This window comes from Musca vetustissima, unplaced genomic scaffold (assembly GCF_032173495.1).
Source record: "Musca vetustissima isolate MV318-11 ecotype Yass unplaced genomic scaffold, APGP_CSIRO_Mvet_v1 utg2303, whole genome shotgun sequence".
NCBI lineage: Eukaryota > Metazoa > Arthropoda > Insecta > Diptera > Muscidae > Musca > Musca vetustissima.
Window position 1 is genome coordinate 146,225 of NW_026881770.1, and position 18,998 is coordinate 165,222.

General features: G+C 33.2%; 3 protein-coding genes across 3 annotated transcripts; 1 reads left to right on the top strand and 2 right to left on the bottom strand.

The window, feature by feature from the left end:
• Nucleotides 1-911: 911 nt before the first annotated feature.
• On the bottom strand, nt 912-2,189 carry LOC133327742 (large ribosomal subunit protein eL13). The gene is made up of 4 exons (XM_061536283.1): nt 2,037-2,189; nt 1,477-1,733; nt 1,098-1,403; nt 912-1,039 (listed from the first exon to the last, which is right to left on the bottom strand). Exons 2-4 carry the CDS (start codon nt 1,717-1,719, stop codon nt 953-955), a joined length of 636 nt encoding a protein of 211 aa, XP_061392267.1. The 5' UTR covers nt 1,720-1,733; nt 2,037-2,189; the 3' UTR covers nt 912-952.
• Nucleotides 2,190-2,331: 142 nt separating this feature from the next.
• Nucleotides 2,332-7,759, top strand: LOC133327747 (uncharacterized). Its single transcript, XM_061536288.1, has 7 exons — nt 2,332-3,100; nt 5,944-6,268; nt 6,342-6,478; nt 6,543-6,692; nt 6,922-7,079; nt 7,140-7,354; nt 7,426-7,759. Exons 1-7 carry the CDS (start codon nt 2,345-2,347, stop codon nt 7,743-7,745), a joined length of 2,061 nt encoding a protein of 686 aa, XP_061392272.1. The 5' UTR covers nt 2,332-2,344; the 3' UTR covers nt 7,746-7,759.
• Nucleotides 7,760-8,407: 648 nt separating this feature from the next.
• Nucleotides 8,408-10,087, bottom strand: LOC133327751 (methyltransferase-like protein 17, mitochondrial). Its single transcript, XM_061536291.1, has 4 exons — nt 9,299-10,087; nt 9,026-9,241; nt 8,556-8,842; nt 8,408-8,495 (listed from the first exon to the last, which is right to left on the bottom strand). Exons 1-4 carry the CDS (start codon nt 10,085-10,087, stop codon nt 8,408-8,410), a joined length of 1,380 nt encoding a protein of 459 aa, XP_061392275.1.
• Between the last annotated feature and the right edge of the window lie 8,911 nt (nt 10,088-18,998).

The following is an 18,998-nucleotide window of genomic DNA, read 5'->3' on the forward strand; positions in this document are numbered from 1 at the left end:
TATTCGCCTCTTACTCGACCTGTTAACTGGACCATGATCGATACTTTACGGATTTCTTTTTCCCCAACCTAATATGTTCAATAGGTTTTTATGATGTACTCTACAAGCACAGTCGAGCCCGGTCATAGCGAACTCGATGGGACCACACAATTTAGTTCTTTATAGGCGTACTAAAAAATTTTGAAATCGCTTCAGTCTACCCTATGAAATCTGACTTGTACTTTACAGTCAAGAAACTGGGGTACAAAGCCTTCTGGCTTCGTCAACACAAAGCGCCTCCAAATTTTTACCGATTATTGAGTTTTCAGAATTTATAGATATATTTTAAATGAGTTACTTATACTCTTTCAAGTCAAGTTTTTCAATGAATAGGAAAGCCAGGAGAAGAACCTACGTACCCACAATTATGCCGTTGGTTTAGCAGCTCATCAGGCATATTGGGCTATGTGGCTTTACAGTGGTATTTATATATACTTTTATGGATCCTCATAACTTTTTTCCTATTTTCGCTAGCCCAACTTTACATATAAGGTCTAAAATAGCCGCTCGAAGACTTCCAACTTAGAAATTTTAAACTAAAAAAATATGTGTTTCGTAGATTCAATGATTCTTGCTAACAACAATAAATTTTATATTACCTACAAGTATACATAGGAAGATGGCCCAATATACATAAATCAATTTAGATTGTTAGGACTAATGGCCCCACTCATACATTATGCTGTCATGCTCATGAACCCCTTCGTGTGTGCGTCTATCAAACTCCCACACATTCATTCACAAAATGACATGTTTCCAAAAAAAAAACACTATAATTGCATTATAGTATCTACGAATTTCATAGTAACAACAAATGTAAATATTTCAAAAATAAAAAACGACATGATTTTAAAAAATTCTTTACAAGACTTTTTATTGTAAAATTATAGTTTCTTTAAAAACTATATAATGATTACTTCTTCTTGCTGGGATCTTCGTTTTCAGCATTTTCACGGGCTTGTTTGGCGCGGATACCAACAAGACGAGCATCAGAACGAGCCTGAAAATTTAAATAAATGTTAGTGATGAACAATTAAGTATATATTTGCGTTTATTACCTTGCGCAAAGTAGCGAAAGCCTTGAATTTCTTCTCATCCTTGGATACTTCACGGAATTCAACAACAGGTTGTTCCTTCTTAATGGGCATAACTTCACCCTTAAGTTGAGTGGCCAACTTGCATTCTTCAAGAGAAGATTCACCCTTGCGGATCTTCTTCTCGTTGATGGGGAAGAGAATCAATTTGCTCTTGTATTCCTTCAAACGTTGAATGTTGCGTTGGCGGGATTCAATAGACTTATTCTTGCGTCTACGATCAACAGCGATACCAACGGTCTTTGCGAAACCAGCTGGAATGCCGGCTCCCTATAACATTTGAAATAAACGACACTGCTTGAACAAATGCATCACGTAAATCACATTCAATTTTTGAACATACCTTCAATTCTTCCAAAGTAAAACCACGGCCAGCGCGTAGTTTGGTGTGGTAACGGATGGTGGGGCAACGGACAACTGGGCGTAGGGGACCGGCAGCGGGACGGGGGAACACAGCCTTGGCTTTCTTAATGCGATTTTGGCGTCTGCGGATTTTACGTGCAGGCTGGTTGAACCAGGTTTTCACATGTCGCTGCCACCACTTGTGGAAGTGAGCATTTGGAATCATATTATTTCCCTTACCCATCTTTGTTGTTTAGACTGAAAAATAAATTATTACTTATGAAAAGTTCTGCAGATTATCAGTACATAAACAAAATTTCACATCAGTCAATTCTCAATATAACCACAAATAAATAAAAAACATAGCATAGTAGAGGACCACGTGTTTCCGCATGTTAAAAATTGGATAAAATTTCACAATAGTATATTAAATCTCATTGGAATTCTGCATTAATTCACGGTTGCACATATTTATGGTTACAATTGAGCATTATTATTTCCAAAATAAATAAAATTCCGTTTAATCTTCACAAAATTCACGGCACAAAATTTTTTACGAACCTTTCCTTCCCAACAACGAATCAAAAAGGAAAAAGGGCAGCCAACATAAAAATATCGAAAAATATGTGGTTACTTTCGAAACGTGAACTATTTTCGTTAAAATACAACCCTGTGTCGAGTACCCACCACGCTAGTTGCCGATTAACCGCAATCATTCGATATAGATAAGTCGATGACGCGATTGTATAAAACTTCCGAGAAATATCAATAATTGATAGATTATTTTCAAAAAAATACGTAAACATTAAGTGAAAACAATAAGAGAATATCGATCATACCCCCTTGCCGGAGAAAAAGAAACAATCAACATGAGTGACCCGCTGCAGGAAAATCCGCAAATAACATCACTAAAATTCACCAAATTACACAGCCCAAAAATGAAAAGTGTGTATTGGCGTCACTTCGGGTTTCCCATGGGCGACGACGACTGCATCATAACGAAACAAAATGTTGTTTGCACTCTATGCCACCGGGTATTGACAAATCATGGTAACACCACGAATCTGCGGGCGCATTTACAGTATCGTCACAAAGAGATTTTTGATATGCTCGTGCAGGAGAATAACATTGCCGTGCCGCCGAGAAAAGCGCCTATCCCAAAACCATTAACCAAAATAAAGCGGGAACCCAAAAAGCCTAAGATCAAGATGGAATACTCTCCGCCAACAATGCATAGCACTATATCGAACGAATCAGCTTGTAACGATGAACACGACGAGCAGTCCATTCTCTATGAATCGGTGGTGCCGATGACATATGACGATGATGATGTTATTGATAGTAATCATTTTACAAAAATCGAAGTATCAAACGCCAATGATATCAAAACATCTCCATGCACAACCGATCTATTGACTGTCAATCGTAATGAGCGGAAGTATTGCATTACCACCACTTCCAATAACATTGAACATGAATTGGCCATTGACGATTACCAAATGTTGGAGGCCTTGGCCAATTTGGTGGTGAATGACATTAGGAACGTGGATACCTTATATGATGAAGGAATGACTAAATTTATTCGTACTATCTGCGGTAATATAACAATTCCCGCCTTAAAAAAAGTGAGTGTTTGAAGTGGATTTCAAATTATAGAATATGAAAATGTCTCTAGTTGATTTGTTCCATAGTGTAGTTTTAGAAATGCTATCAATCCAGCCGTCCCTATTCGTATCAATAGTTAGAAAGAACATTATCTAATATAGGGTTAATGTATCAGTAATCGACACTTGAGGGATCTGTGCATCCTTAATTTTACGCCCTTCTGAGTACATTATATTGAATGAAAGTAGAATTTTCCATAATTTGTTTTTTTTTTTAAGCATAAATCAATTTTTTATTAATTTGTGCAGCTTTTTTGTCAAAAGTCTAAAAAATTTCCAATTATCAGTCTAAATCTATATATATATATATATAAGGAAAAGTCTTTAGTTACACCTCTTGTAACCCAAGAACAGATGTACCTCCTAGTTCATACCAGAGCCAGACAGATGTAATCTTTCGAATTCCGTTGGAATTTTCGGATTCGGATGTTCCAGTGATCGGAAATTATGCCCGCCATCGAAAATGAATTTTCTTTAATTTCAAAAAACAACTACAAAGCAACCACAACAATTTTTTTCCTTTAAGTGATTATATGCAAAGTTTAAAGTCTTCCATTTGCTGAAAATCATCGAGAATGGTACCAATATTTTCTTCGCCAATATTAAACACAATAACATGAAAGTTTTTAAGGTTCGTTTTTGCTTCATAAAAAATAATATAAACTGAAATATTAAAACTTGCTTGCTATCTAATACTTAGTATACTTATGTTAAAGGCTTGATCATGTTGAGTTTAGCTCTTCATCTATGATTTTCTTGAAATTATTATTATTCTTTCTCTCTTAGACACAAACAACATGTAATGCGGAATTAAATCTATATATTCTTTCCGAATATAAGAAAATGTTCAATAATACCTTCGTATTTTGTTGACGTATTTGTAATCGTATATAGCGAATTACTAACATCATTGAACTGTATTGAATTCTTTCATAGGCGGTTTCGTTTGTTTGTTGTATTTATAAGTTCAAAACAATTTGTTCCATTATTGTACGCTTTAAAGCATCCATATCCTAAAGTACTGGGAAAATAGTATAAAATATCTATTTAATTGCCTTTTATTCGGTATTCCCCATAGGGTAAGAAACTTCCCTCATAATTTCGCAACCTATACATACCATGCAAATTTCTTCACATAACATAACTTATGTATTCAAAGTAAATAAATCTTGATTTTATGGAAAACATGAGCAAATAATGATAGCGATTAATCTTACTCTTCGATTTCTCATTATTAAATTTAACTCGAATGAAAATATAAATTTATTTTCATACACAATAGTTTTTTCAAGGTAATGACAATCCAATTAATTGTAGAAAATTAACATATTTTGATAATTTTCCATCGCCCAAAATATGTTCAAAAAGAACTACGAAGAAGGACATCATAAAGGTTCAATATAAAATGTGTTGAAATGCTAATATCTTTCAAAATATATTTTGCAACATTTTTGCGAATTTTTTTTAAATATTCTTTCATTAAAACCTTTCCACAGACTACTAACAGAAACTTTAAGTCAAATCGGTCCATAAAAACCTTCACACTGTAATTACCGACAACTGAAAGAAATTTTGAGTCAAATCGATCCAGCCATTCTTAATTGATACGTTAGTATACATTTTTCTTGCTCCATTTTTATATATATAAAGATAATTAGAAATTCTAATCTACTCTTATTTACATTTTTTGTCGTTATAAAAAAAAAATCGGATGAAAAAAATTTTAATATGCATTTTCTATAGTGTTGAAAAAAAAACATCATTGACAAAAGTCACGGTTTAATTTGTATAAAGAGGTAGATAACAATATTGTTGAAGATTATTTCAAATGGCTTTTCATATTTTGTGACAGATAAAATTAAATCCCATATTGATGCATTGACCGGTAAAGTATGGGGCACATTACGTAGGATTTATTCTTCTAATTTGTACTTAAATCATCGGATAAAGCAAATTCTAGCTAATTCCCTTTTAATGTCTCAGGTTTTATATGGACTTGAAGTATATTCTGGGACAATTGCTTTTAATATGGAAAGAGTAAAACGGATTGTAAATTCTATAACGCGGTTTGTCTATAATCTCAGGCGAGATAGTCATGTGTCACGATATGTTAAGCAGTTTCTAGGGTGTTCCTTTGACATGTTTGTTAAATATCGTTGCTTATTCCTTTTTTATAAAATAATTAAAAATGATTCCCCCGTATCCTTGAGAATTTTATTTTCTTTTTCAATTTCTTCTAGAAACCCACAGGTCTGTATTCCTAGAATCTATAAAAATATCTTCGCAAGATCTTTTTTGGTTAGAGTTGCGAGATGTTGGAATACCCTTCCACTTGAATTACGTGTTTTTTCACATAGTAACAATGTTTTCCGTTTAAAAGTTCTATGTAATTTTGACAATTCCCTACAATAATGTGTGGATATTCTTATACATGTGCTGCTTATTGGATATATGTTAAAATCTATATTTTTATGGCTGGGGAGCCTTCATTCTATTTTTATCAAAGTAAAATTAGTTATATTTATTTAGGTTTAATATATAATGTATCTCAGGCTATGTATATTTGTCAGCTGATACGTATTAATGGCCTTAAGGCTTTGTATCATAAATGAATTTGAAAATAAATAAATAAAAATAAATAAATATTTCTAGTTATTTCAGTTAAAATATAGAAGATTTCAACTACTGATACATACCTACATTAAGACTTACTTATATACAAACTACATATTAACAAATAAAATGTGAAATAAAATTTGTATGATATTTGAAATGTACTTATACATATTTTTTTCTCATTTTAGATTGAAACCTATATTAAAGAGGTTCACAGCGATAAGCAAACAAGTTTGGCAGATCAAATTAAAGTACACTCCCAGATAAAGCCATTTTCGCTAGGCTTTGAAATTTGGGAGAATGTTGAACAGAAGCACTTTCTATCTATTTATTTCAACTATACTACAGATGCACCTGACTTCAATCTGATAACTCAAATTTACTGCACAATCGAATACAATAAGTTCACAGTTATTGACAATATCTTCGAAGATTTTAATTTGAATAACTGCACTGCAGCAATAATAAATTGTGATTATGATGAATACCTTAAACATTTCTTAAATGAGAAAAGTAAGTGATTGGAAATGAGTTTAATGTAATAAAATGTAATCTAATTGGCATTTATCTTTATTTTTGGTGATAGATATTCCCGTTATTTTATCATATGATACAGTTGTCAATCATTGTATTAAGAACGTTATAGCTATACCGGCTGTTGCCTCAATAATTGAAGAAGTGAAGGACACCTTAATGCGGTATCATTTAGAAATAAGTGCAAAGGTAAGTACAAAAAAGTAGCTCTATTATTACCTGATTCTACTATAAATTAATATATACTTCATAGGACGTGGAAATTCCCCAACTATCCAACGAATTTCCTTGGACATACTATGAGTTACTCAAGTTTTTCTCCGAAACTGTATCTTGGCCGGAAGATGTCGAGGCTTTAGTCACTTCTTCAAAAGTTATTTATGACATTCTAGGCAATTTAGCGGTATGTTAATAGAACCTTAGCTATCTGATATATATATATATATATATAAGTTAATTTCCATCGTGGACAAAAAGTCAACGTTTGTCGACTTTTTTAGCAAATCGATTCAATTTTCTTACACAGTTAGAGTAAACTGTTAGCTAGTCTGACTCTGTTAAAGGAAATGTTATCTCAATGTCATAATTGTTCAGACAACTTGTTTATCAATTGTTTTCGTTATGTTCTACAGGTTACTATTGAAACACTAAAAGGTGAAGAAATACCTTTGAGTAGCATGCTTTCACCAATTACCTCAAAAGTCTTGACAAAGAAACTTGTAATAACGGAAGGAGATGACCATTTCGCTGCAACTATAAAGGACACAATTAACACAACGCTTGATAAAATGTACGTGAAGCAAGATATTCTCCCTTAAATGTTATAATTTTTAACGTTATATATTTGCAGGGTTTTGTCAGATATACACTTGACAATATCAGCATTGCTGGATCCTCGGTTTCATCGACTAACGAACGTTACCAATTACAATGCGTGTGTCCAAATACTCACAGAAAAATATGACCGAATCGTTGAATCCCAGGGAATTTCCCCGATTAAACCATTAACGAGGACAAACAATAGTGGGGTTAAATCTTCATCCGGGTCCATAATTAAAAAATCAAGTATGTTTTATATTCTATCATTATCATTGAATTTTACCGTAACTTTATACATATATATTTTTTTCTTGTAGATTTAGAACTGTTCTTTGATTTGACTGAAGGTCCTGTTGAGCAGCCTGTAACTCAAGAGCCAAGCAATGTGGAGACAGATTTGAAACGTTATCGCTCAGATGTATATGTTTCGCTGGATGAATCGCCATTTTTGTGGTGGAACAAAATGAGCCATTTATATAGTACATTGAAGCATTTAGCAGTCCAGTACCAATGTCTCCCTTGTGTAGTTAACATGAATTATAAAAAATCGATCAAACAACAAATTTCGGAACATCAGAAACGGTTTATGCTGACCGGAAATTTAATAGATGCAATATTGTTTTTGCATTACAACTAAACAAGCCTACAGTAGAATTTAAATGGTTTGTTATTTAGCTGCATAGATTTTTGTTCACATTTCAGATTATGTTTTTAATTAGTAAGTCTACAAAATGGTAATTTTTTACCTTAATATAAACATTTTTATCTTAAAAATGTATTAAAATGCTTACGTCAACATTCAAATTTAATAAAACACATTTGAAGGGAACTTACTATTTTTGTTGCTGTTAAACGGAAAGTCGAATTCATTAATTTAGAAAGTCTATATTCATAAATTTAGTATTTGGTATATGGAGTCAAAACTGATTAATGAGTCTGAAATGAGTCATTCGTGTTAAAAAATCATTTATGCACCATCAACGTGAAGGCATCTATGAAAAACTATCCTGCAAGATATCCACCCTTATTACGGTAGGCGTAGTTGCAGTACGCCATCTCCCGTTAGCGTTGTCTTAGTCGTTTTTGGTTGGTATTATATAAAATTTACGACTACGCCAAATTTGGCAATAGATTTTCCTTTTACTGTGTTACACAATCAAAGCAAAAATAAATACGACAGTGCCAAATTTTTAACACGACTACGCCAACAAAGGCGATGATTGCAAAAAATATAACATATTTAATTTTGTATTTAATTTAATATAGGTATTTTACATTAGAATAACACGTTGTACTCTTTTATTTAGCTTTTGTGTCGTATTTCTCTCCAATTATTATAGGCAGACGATCACCCCATCTACTAGATCTTGCACATCTATACGCGTTCCTATAATAAGATTTTTAAATAAATCTATTTATGTATGAATTATAAGAAAACAACACTCACTTTCCGTGTTTAGACTGTGTGAAAATAATTTCAGTCAAATCTCCACTCGAAGTACACATCCTGCATATCGAATGCTTTGAGCGAACCAATGTCGGCCTAACTATTCGCGGCCAAGAACGCGTGGGATCGCTGGGAATGCCTTTTTTTATTACGACATAACTATACCTTGCTACAGGATCTTTGGAGACGTTACCAGCAAATCTTAATGGCTTATAATTTATTTGAAAATTACAAGGTGTATTATCTTCAGAATTTGATAAACGTGGGCAGGTGAAGTCATGGGGGCACTGAAAATGTAATTAATGAATAATCGTGTTAACTACAATTAACCAACATTAAATCCCATTGTACCGTTTAATTCAGACATCAGCATAAACATAAAGTCAATCATACTTTTAGTCGTCTGTGTTTGTCGGTACCTAGTCAAAAAGTTCACAATCCATGTTATAATACATTATAACTGAACTTACCGGAGCGAACACGTGCCCTACGAGGCTATGGTCTTCTTGAGAGAGTATTATGTCTCTAGCTTCGTTTACTAATTGACTCCCGCGCCTGGATCCTTCTTCCACAATGACAAGGTATCCATCACACTTTTTCCATAAATTCAATATAACTTCTCTACGACTCTGAGCATTTGCTAATTCAAAAAGCGAGTATGACGATACAACCAAATCATATTTCGTCTGAAAAAATTATATTATTATTATTACGCTTAACAATCATCACTTATAACATCCTACCTCAAGTGCAGGTAGAAACTGGCGATAGAATACATTTCTTAGTGTAATTTGTTGATTTTCGTTACCATCCTTCAAAATTAATTCCGATAGTTCATTCATGTCGCGAGAACTGTCAACATTATAGTACTCGTAGATAGAGTCCTTCCATAAATAGCTAACCGCCCACATACCAGAACCAATTCCAGAACCGAAATCTAAGTAGCTTTGCGGCTTAAAACCTGTATCACGTTCTGATATTTCCTGTAATATTCTTGTCAACACCGCAAACTCTAATGGACCCCTGCCCAAGGCATATACTATAGCCTCATAACGACCATATTTAATAGGTTTCCAAGCAAATGTCCGTTCTTTCATTCGTCTTTTTATAAGTTGCTCTTTGCGATGCTGCCACTTTCTTTTCTCATCTTCATTCATGGATAGACAATCGCTTGGCGGCATCAGGACGTCAAGCTCCTCCATTATATTCTTCATTCGATCTTTGATTTCATCCGGTTCTGCAGGAGGATGTCTGGATGCTATAAACTGATTTAGTTTCTTGCAATCATCACTTAATGTTTTTAGAGGATAGTCTCCCACAACTTTTTCTAAAGAGGTATGCAATTTTGCCGGCAGTTCAACTCGTTTACCTCTGAGAATTCCAGGATGCCGCCTTGGATGAATGGCTTCTGATTCAATTTGATTCCTTACATTTTCATCAATATCTACAGCTATTTTACTGGTGCTCCGTAGTATAGGTCTATAAAGGTGCCCTTTAAAATTATTAACAAGTAGCTTGAGAGAAATATTCATAGCTTTTCGAAAAATGCAACGACTTATAAATTATTTAACAGAAGTACGGCACGTTATTTCATAAACAAATAAAAAATCGGTTTTCGACTTTTTCGATAACGGATGAAATGTACGGAGCAAGGCATATTTAAAGCGGTGTACACACTAGCACTTATGAATGGCACTCTTGCTTATGCGGTGTACACACTTGGTCTGTTCCCGTACTGCAAGAATCTACTAGATTTTACTATTTTCTTCGATATCATAAAGGAAAATTCGTTATCGTAGTAAAAAATAGTAGATTCTTGTAGTACGGGAGCAGACCAACTATCATTTTTGAATGGCACTCTTGCCCAAATTTTGCTTGTTTGATAGTGTGGCCTCACATGTTTGTCATTCATCAGGCAACCACAAAAACATTCATGGTTGTTGGACAGTCAGTAATCGATAAAAAATTGACAGTCAAAAATGATAGTGTGTACACCGCTTTACATTTTCCTTGTTTCATACCATGGTATAATAATAGAAGGTAACAGCAAGTGTTGTTGTACAAAAAACGATACAACAACCACATGGAAATTTGTTGTTGTAAGTTCTACTAGTGTCAACTCATTTGACAGAAAAATGTAAACAAACAAACAAATTATCATCAAATTATTTTTATTTTGAAAATGAAATATTTTCGAATCCTCAAAATAAAAATTGAAAAACATGAATGAAAATCTATCAAATTTATATTTCTATCGCTTCCACATCTTTCCTATAACTGAGCCATTGCTATATATATGAGTAACACATATGAAAATGCTGGGAATAGCGAGTTATTCCTTGAAGAAAGATTTGCTTCCTCAAACTTTCCCAGCAGGCAGATTGAGTAAATTGAATACGGGAGCACATTTAATAAAGAACAATTGCGACGCATATTCGCCGTTGGTTAAGCGGCTCATCAGGCATATTGGGCTATGTGGCTTTACAAAGGTCGTACGTTGATAACTTGTATTTATTCCGCCCTGATGCGAAACTTGCATATGCTAATTAAATTCAAATTTGTCAAAGTTCGACATTTGTCTTCATTCTAGGAACAGTCCTTTTCAAAGCAGATTTTTGTTGTAGCGATGGATAATTAATCCACACACCTACAATTGCTTCCTGGTATACACATGTTTTTGCGCAACCGTTTTTGGAAGTGTTGATGGCTCAGAACGTTAAGCGGTCTTGGCAACATCTGTGTTGCTCTGAGGACCTAGGTTCGAGCCCTAGCCGTGCTCGGCTGAAATTAATTTTTGTTATTTGAATTTTTGTGACCATTTGAAAAGTGATTTTAAGTGATTATTTATACTCTTTCGAGTCGAGCTTGATGATCTAAATTTTGCAATGAAAAGGAAAGCCAGGAGAAGAACCTACGTACCCACCATTATGCGACGCGTTTCGCCGTTGGTTAAGCGGCTCATCAGGCATATTGGGCTATGTGGCTTTACATTTTTATTTTTTTGTTTCAAATATTTTTATTTATTTTTAAATAAATTTTTAATCATCTATTAACAAATCAATACGGACCTATGTGAGCGAAAAAAAAGAACGATGAAAGAGAGAGATTCAAAGGAACTATGTAGGAGTTGGAACTATGTGGAGCAAAGGAATTATAAATAGCAAAGGAACTATAAAGAGCAAAGGAACTGTATGGAGTAAAGGAACTATATGGAGCAAAGAAACTATGAAGTAAGAGTAAAGGAACTATATGGAGAAAATGAACTACATTAAGGAACTAGTTCCTTTAAAAAAAAAGGAACGAGAAAGATCGATCCGCTACGTGAACTAGATTGCCCAACTCTACTACGAGCCATCCGTCGCGTTATATGTTATCGAAAATACAACAACCACAAGGAAACGATAACACAAACGCATATCGCTTCCTTGTGGTTGTTGTATTTTCGACAACATATAACGCGACGGATGGCTCAACGCGTGCATTCTGCTTAGCCCTTTATTGGAGGAGTGTTGTTTGGCTTGTTATTTGTTTATTTATTGCTGTAGAAGCGGAGTAAGAAGAAGAAAATTAGCTAAATTGCCGCGCAATCATACTGCTGCTAATGTTATATGCTTACTGATGTATGTATGGTGAAGAAATTTTAATTGTGCTGTATGCTCTCTGCCTTAGCATATATTGTTGTTGAATTTATTGGTTCAACTTTGAAATTTGGAAACAGCTGCTGTGCGGTGTGTATTTGGTGTCTCTCAAACTTTGTACTGCTGTGTTGTTGTAACATCTCCAATATTTGTTGGTTATAACACAATTGTTGTTTTTGCGACCCTTTTGTTTATTGATCGTTTGTTGCTGCTTACTGATCAATCTTGTATCTGGATTTGGATGTTTATGTTTATATTACCAACAAAAAATGCCCTCTACAACAAAAACATATACGTGCCCTACGTGTGATAGCACTGTCAAAAGTAATCAAAACAGTGTTGGATGCTGTATATGTGGATTATTTTATCACATAAATTGTGTTAATGTTACGAAGGAGCAGCACAATTTCCCATATAAGAATAGGAAAAATATGATGTTTTTGTTTAAATGTCCATCATGTGTTAAGAGGCAAACTGATAGTGATAATCGTGACAGTGCTGCTACTGAAAGTAGTCCTATCGATAATGTACATCCTCATTATCGACATAGTGCTGACATTGGTATGCAGGCCATTGAGTCGATACAAATTCTACAAATTATGTTTAACACAGCAGTTTGAGAGTTTTATGTTGAAAATCAAAGATGTTGTTAAAACAATAAGAACAGATGTTGATATACGCATACATCGAATAGAAGAAAATTTCAGAGATTGTTGTGTGACGGTTAAGAAGTTTGAAAGAGAAATGCAGGAAGCTGAAATTGAAAATGACATACTTAGAAGACGTCTAAACCGATCCAATATAAAAATCAGTGGATTACCTGATGGAATTAAGAACTTGAGAGATCCTAAAAATTTCTGTCTTATGCGGTATTGAAATACATACCATTGTTGCTATGTATCAAAAGGAAAGTCGGTGCTAGTGAAATTTAACTCCGTTTATGTCAGAGATTGCATTATGGCAAATTATCAAAGGCGGCGGGATCCATTGATGCTTGTGTGAATGTTCGAAGTCGTATATACTTGAACGATCATCACAATCGAGCAGCATCAAAATTAATGTATATATGCCGCAAACTTTGGAGATGCAAAGAAATCAGAAAATTTAAGTTAATAAGTGCTGACACCCCTAAAGTTTTGATCATGTTTCCCGATGGAACCGAAAATGAATGTGATATTAATGTTTGTGCTAATATGCTGAAGGATGTTGAGAATGAAGTTTCTAACTTGCCGCATAATAGTGCTGCTGTCATTGAAATCATGCTGAATATTTCTGAGTAGTTGATAGTTTATTAGTTTTTTAATATTTCGGGAATTATTATTTGCAATTTATTTATTTAAATGTTTTCTACTATGTTAGGTGATATTGTCAGTGATAATTCTTTTTTGTCAACCCAGTTATGTAACTTTAAAAATAATCTTAACATTGGTCACATTAATGTGAAAAGTTTTAAATTGCAAAATAATACCTTTAAGATTCATGAGATTAGGAGTATGTTAGAAGGTAATCATTTGGATGTCTTTGGTGTCACTGAAACTTCGTTAAAGTCTTCGGTGCATTCTAATGCAGTCCATATTCCAGGATATGTATGTTACAGGAGTGATCGTACTGATGTAAGAGCAGGTGGTGTTGCATTGTTTATCTCCCAATCTATTAAACACAAGGTTATGTGTAGAGGTACTTCGTATGGTGTTGCGGAATATCTGTTTTGCGAGTTAACTTTTAATAATTGTACGTTTTTAGTTGGTGTTGTTTATCTCCCACATGGTGATATATATGTTATGGAGAATGAAGTTTCTGATATTGTTGTTAGATATGGCAATGTTGTTGTCATGGGAGATTTTAACAACAATTTGTTTGATGTATCTAAAAGTTTTATTGTTAGGAATGTGTGTTAGTCTGCTTTTCCACAGGCAGATTTTTATTTGGCAAATTTTTTGTTTTCTCTTTTGAAATTTTCGCTTGCTTTTCCATTAGCAAATTTTTCTTTGCCAAATTTGCGAATCAAAATACAAAAGAAAGAAAATAAAAGTCAAAAGTGTTTGCATTTTAAAGATTTTTTTTAATATTTTATTTATTTTTTATATATTTTATTATATAAATTGCAAAAATTAAAAATTAAATTTCACTTGCACAAATTAAAGCAACAGGTTTGTAAACAAAAGCCGGCTGTGTGTCAGTAAAGCGAATAGGTTCAAAAGGAAATGTGAACAAAATTGTTTTCAACGAACAGAGCAAAGCAGAATTTGCGTGTACGGCAAATTCTGAACAGGCAAATTTTTGTTTTTCTTCCTCGCACCCCTCTCGCCTGCAAACTCAGTATTTGCCAAATAAAAATTTGCCTGTGGAAAAGCAGACTACGCACTATGATGTTGCTCATGCTTCTACATCATTGTTAGACTACTTTCTCAGTTCTTGTTCAAATTTCTTAAAATTGAGCAACCAGTTATCTTGTCCTGGCGTGTCTGATCATGCTTTTATTTTTATGTCTCTTAATGTTTACGTTCCTCGTGAAAAAATGTATTATGACTTGTATTATGCACTTGACACTGCTGCTTTAGAAGGTATAGTTTCGCAGTGCAATTTTAATGAGATTTTAAGTACGGCTGATGTTGATGTTCAGTTAAGCTTGCTGAATACACATCTTCATTTCATTAATTCCGCTTTTCCAGTTAGAAGAAATATGGTCAGAATAAAAAGCGATGACTGGTACAAATCTCGTGAGATTCGGTATAGTTTGTCTGTAAGAGATCTTGCATATAAAGTATATTTGAGTGAAAGAAGTGAAGAGAGTTGGAAAATATTCTGCAGATTACGTAATAAAGCAAAAAATGTTGTGAGGAAATTTAAGAGACTAGCCCATAAAGATCTTTTTTTCAGTAAAACTTCGAAGCAAATTTGATCAGTCTTAAAAGAGAATGGAGTTTCTTATGATACTAAGGATGTAGTAGATAGTGATGATGTTGGGAGTCTTAATTGTAATTTTGTGCGTAATCAGTCCCGTGATAATATGCGTATGCCACATATACCTGAAGGTGTTATGGAAGGTTTTAGTTTCCGGTCTGTATGTAGTGAGGAGGTTATGGAAGCTTTACAGATAATTAAGTCAAATGCCGTTGGTTGTGACGGATTTCAATTAAAATTTTTTAAGACTAGTGTTTCCTTATATTTGTGATTATGTTGTCCATACTGTTAATACCATTGTCACTACGTCTGTATTCCCTGCAGAATGGAAGATAGCAAGAGTTGTACCGATTTCAAAGAGTAATGGTTCTAATGATCTGAGACCAATTTCTATAATGCCTATTCTGTCTAAGTTGGTGGAACATTTAATGAAGAGGCAAATGATTACATACTTGTATGAGTCCTCTCTTTTACATGAAAGCCAGTATGGATTTCGGTGTCATCGTAGCACAACATCGCTGCTTATTGGTCTGACCGACAACGTAAGGCAAAAAGTCAGTGATGGGGGTTGTTGCGTACTCTTGTCGATTGATCTTGGGAAGGCATTCGATAGGGTTAATCGCGCAAAATTAATTGAAGAGCTTTTTCAGTTTTTTTTTAAATTTTCGTCTTCTGCTTGCAAGCTTTTGTATTCGTATTTATGTGATAGGAAACAGTATGTTAGCAGCAATAATATTATGTCTAGTGTCTTGTCTGTGAGTAGTGGGGTACCGCAGGGTTCTGTATTGGGCCCATTGCTATTTATAATGTATGTTAATGACTTGTTTAGTATGGGTAGCTGCCGGAATTGTTTATCTTTTGCATTTGCTGATGACCTACAGCTTTTGTTTTTGGGTGATATTATGTTTTTAGATGTTCTTCAAAATACAATCGATTTTATTACAAATATATTGGTAGGCTGGATGAGTGAAAATAGCCTAAGTATTAATGCAAGAAAAACTAAAGTTATGTATTTTGGTAATTTACCCGTCAATGCAATTTCTGTTTCCATCTGTAATGAAGTTATAGATGTTGTAAGCAAGGTAAATTGTTTGGGGATAATAATTGATAATAAATTGACGTATGAAGACCATGTGAATTCTATTGTGTCTAAGGTTAACTTTACATTAAGAAAGTTATACACCATTAGACATTGTTTTGCCACGTCTTATCAAGATACGTCTTGTGTATGCTCTTATAATGCCAATATTTTTGTATGGCTTTGAAGTCTTCAGTGGTAGTTGTGGTTTTATGATGCGTAAATTGCATTTATTGTTTAACAGGGCTATGCGCTATGTGTTTTCTGTAGGTTGGCATCAGCATATTTCCTTTAATGTAGAAACATTTCTTGGTACTAGTTTTAAGAATTATGTCAATATACGAAATTTGTATTGTTTTTATAAGATGTTTAAACTTCAACTCCCGTCTACTGTCATTGAACTGTTTTCTTTTGGGAGATCAACAAGCAACGCACAAATATTTTGCCGAAATTAACCTCTATTTTGGAAAGGTCATTTTTGGTAAGAATTGCTCGAATGTTCAATAACCTTCCACCATATCTTAAGGCGTTCAATTTTTCTCCGTGTACGTTTAAAAAGAAACTTCTATTATTGGTCTATTCCCGTACTGCAAGAATCTACTACTTTTTACTACGATAACGAATTTTCCTTTATGATATCGAAGAAAATAGTAAAATCGAGTAGATTCTTGCAGTACTGGAACAGACCATATATGTTCAATCTCATGATATCTAAACTTTAGTTAATTTTAATTTATTGGTTTTTTCTGTTTTTACATAATTGGGGTTACATGAATCGTTTTTTTAGCTTGATGTTAAATTGTTATTATGGATAGATAATTGCATTTTTGTATGTTATTTTTTATAGGTATAAGTTTCTCGAGTAGTATAAGTTATGTTGTTTTGTGTAACTTAAATGACCTATTTGGCTTTCTTACTATGCATAGTCTGCTTTTCCACAGGCAGATTTTTATTTGGCAAATTTTTTGTTTTCTCTTTTGAAATTTTAGCTTGCTTTTCCATTAGCAAATTTTTCTTTGCCAAATTTGCGAATTAAAATACAAAAGAAAGAAAAAAAAGTCAAAAGTGTTTGCATTTTAAAGATTTTTTTAATATTTTATTTATTTTTTATATATTTTATTATATAAATTGCAAAAATGAAAAATTAAATTTCACGTGCACAAATTAAAGCAACAGGTTTGTAAACAAAAGCCGGCTGTGTGTCAGTAAAGCGAATAGGTTCAAAAGGAAATGTCAACAAAATTTTTCTTCCTCGCACCCCTCTCGCCTGCAAACTCAGTATTTGCCAAATAAAAATTTGCCTGTGGAAAAGCAGACTTAATAAATGAAATGAAATTAAGAAAAGTAAAAAAAAATTGTGTAGTTTTTATATATGCAGAAGTATGTAAATTTTGTTATCTACATAATGCAATATGTATTTCTTTCCTTTGGTTCTAATTAGCGTACAAAACAGTAAACAACAATGGGAAACCCAAAATTAAAATTCTCCAATTTTTTATAGTCAGTAGTCACACTGGAAAATTTTCTTGAAAAAATTTCTTCCCAATTTATTTCAAAATTTCATTGTTGTTTAGACACGTCAAATTTATGAATTTTCTTATTCTTCCCACAATCATTTTCTCGTTTTGCCATTGTTTATGAAAATTAAGTAATGAAATTAAAAGAAAAAGCTTAATTATGAAAGGTACTCTCGAATTTATTGAATAAGCTATAGCCGTAGCTTGCAATGAAGACATATTAAAATCTAATTTTTATTATTTGACAGAAAAAAAACAAATATTTTTGATTGATTTTCTTTTTTCTCACAACAGATTTTAATTTTATTAACGGTCTTGGCGTTTGTTTGCCAACAGAAAACATAAAATGAAAGAAAATGCAAAATTGTCTGCAGCCAACTTCAGCTTTTTTACAACGAATAACGAAACAGAATTGCGGAGTATCCTCAAAAAAATTTAAAAACATGAATGAAAATCTATCAAATTTATATTTCTATCGCTTCCACATCTTTCCTATAAATGAGCCATTGCCATATATATGTGCAACACATATGAAAATGCTGGGAATAGCGAGCTATTCCTTGAAGAAAGATTTGTTCCTCAAACTTTCCCAGCAGGCAGATTGAGTAAATTGAATACGGGAGCACATTTAATAAAGAACAATTTCAAATTGTATGCGTTCCCAATTTTCCTGTTGGGTGATTTTTAAAAACATAATTTGTCAAATTCATATTGACACTAGTATTACGTTGGAATCAATTCAGCTGGGATTTGCTGTTACCTTTTATAATTGTACCATGCTCCTGGGTCATGGTATAATAATAGAAGGTAACAGCAAGTGTTGTTGTACAACAAACGACACAACAACCACATGGAAATTTTTTGTTGTAAGTTATACTAGTGTCAACGTCATTTGACAGAAAAACGTAAACAAACAAACAAATTATCAACAAATTATATTTATTTTGAAAATGTAATATTTTCGATTTCTCAAAATAAAATTGAAACACATGAATGAAAATCTATCTAATGGTGTTTTTACACGATATGTATTTTACATATGCGCTGTCACTTATTTCATTCATATGTAATTCCTTATGTGTGTCAAAATTAGCAGCGTACACAAAACATTTATTTTTGTGTTCAAATCGGCATATGTATTTTACTTATCTTATATTATTATTAAAAATTACTAATATTGTCCGAAGCTTCTGGGTTGCCTCCATATAACGGTACCCCTTAGTCTGCTTTTCCACAGGCAGATTTTTATTTGGCAAATTTTTTGTTTTCTCTTTTAAAATTTTCGCTTACTTTTCCATTAGCAAAT

What these genes read in the sequence shown, in the direction of transcription:
- LOC133327747 (XM_061536288.1), top strand. Translation starts at nt 2,345, where the DNA reads ATGAGTGACCCGCTGCAGGAAAATCCGCAAATAACATCACTAAAATTC. An exon ending in ATTTAGAAATAAGTGCAAAG is followed by an intron (nt 6,479 to 6,542) that starts GTAAGTACAAAA and finishes TATACTTCATAG; the next exon opens with GACGTGGAAATTCCCCAACT. An exon ending in GTCCATAATTAAAAAATCAA is followed by an intron (nt 7,355 to 7,425) that starts GTATGTTTTATA and finishes TTTTTCTTGTAG; the next exon opens with ATTTAGAACTGTTCTTTGAT.
- LOC133327742 (XM_061536283.1), bottom strand. Translation starts at nt 1,719, where the DNA reads ATGGGTAAGGGAAATAATATGATTCCAAATGCTCACTTCCACAAGTGG. An exon ending in TTACTTTGGAAGAATTGAAG is followed by an intron (nt 1,404 to 1,476) that starts GTATGTTCAAAA and finishes CAAATGTTATAG; the next exon opens with GGAGCCGGCATTCCAGCTGG. An exon ending in CTTTCGCTACTTTGCGCAAG is followed by an intron (nt 1,040 to 1,097) that starts GTAATAAACGCA and finishes TTAAATTTTCAG; the next exon opens with GCTCGTTCTGATGCTCGTCT.
- LOC133327751 (XM_061536291.1), bottom strand. Translation starts at nt 10,087, where the DNA reads ATGAATATTTCTCTCAAGCTACTTGTTAATAATTTTAAAGGGCACCTT. An exon ending in AGTTTCTACCTGCACTTGAG is followed by an intron (nt 9,242 to 9,298) that starts GTAGGATGTTAT and finishes TAATTTTTTCAG; the next exon opens with ACGAAATATGATTTGGTTGT. An exon ending in TAGGGCACGTGTTCGCTCCG is followed by an intron (nt 8,843 to 9,025) that starts GTAAGTTCAGTT and finishes TTACATTTTCAG; the next exon opens with TGCCCCCATGACTTCACCTG.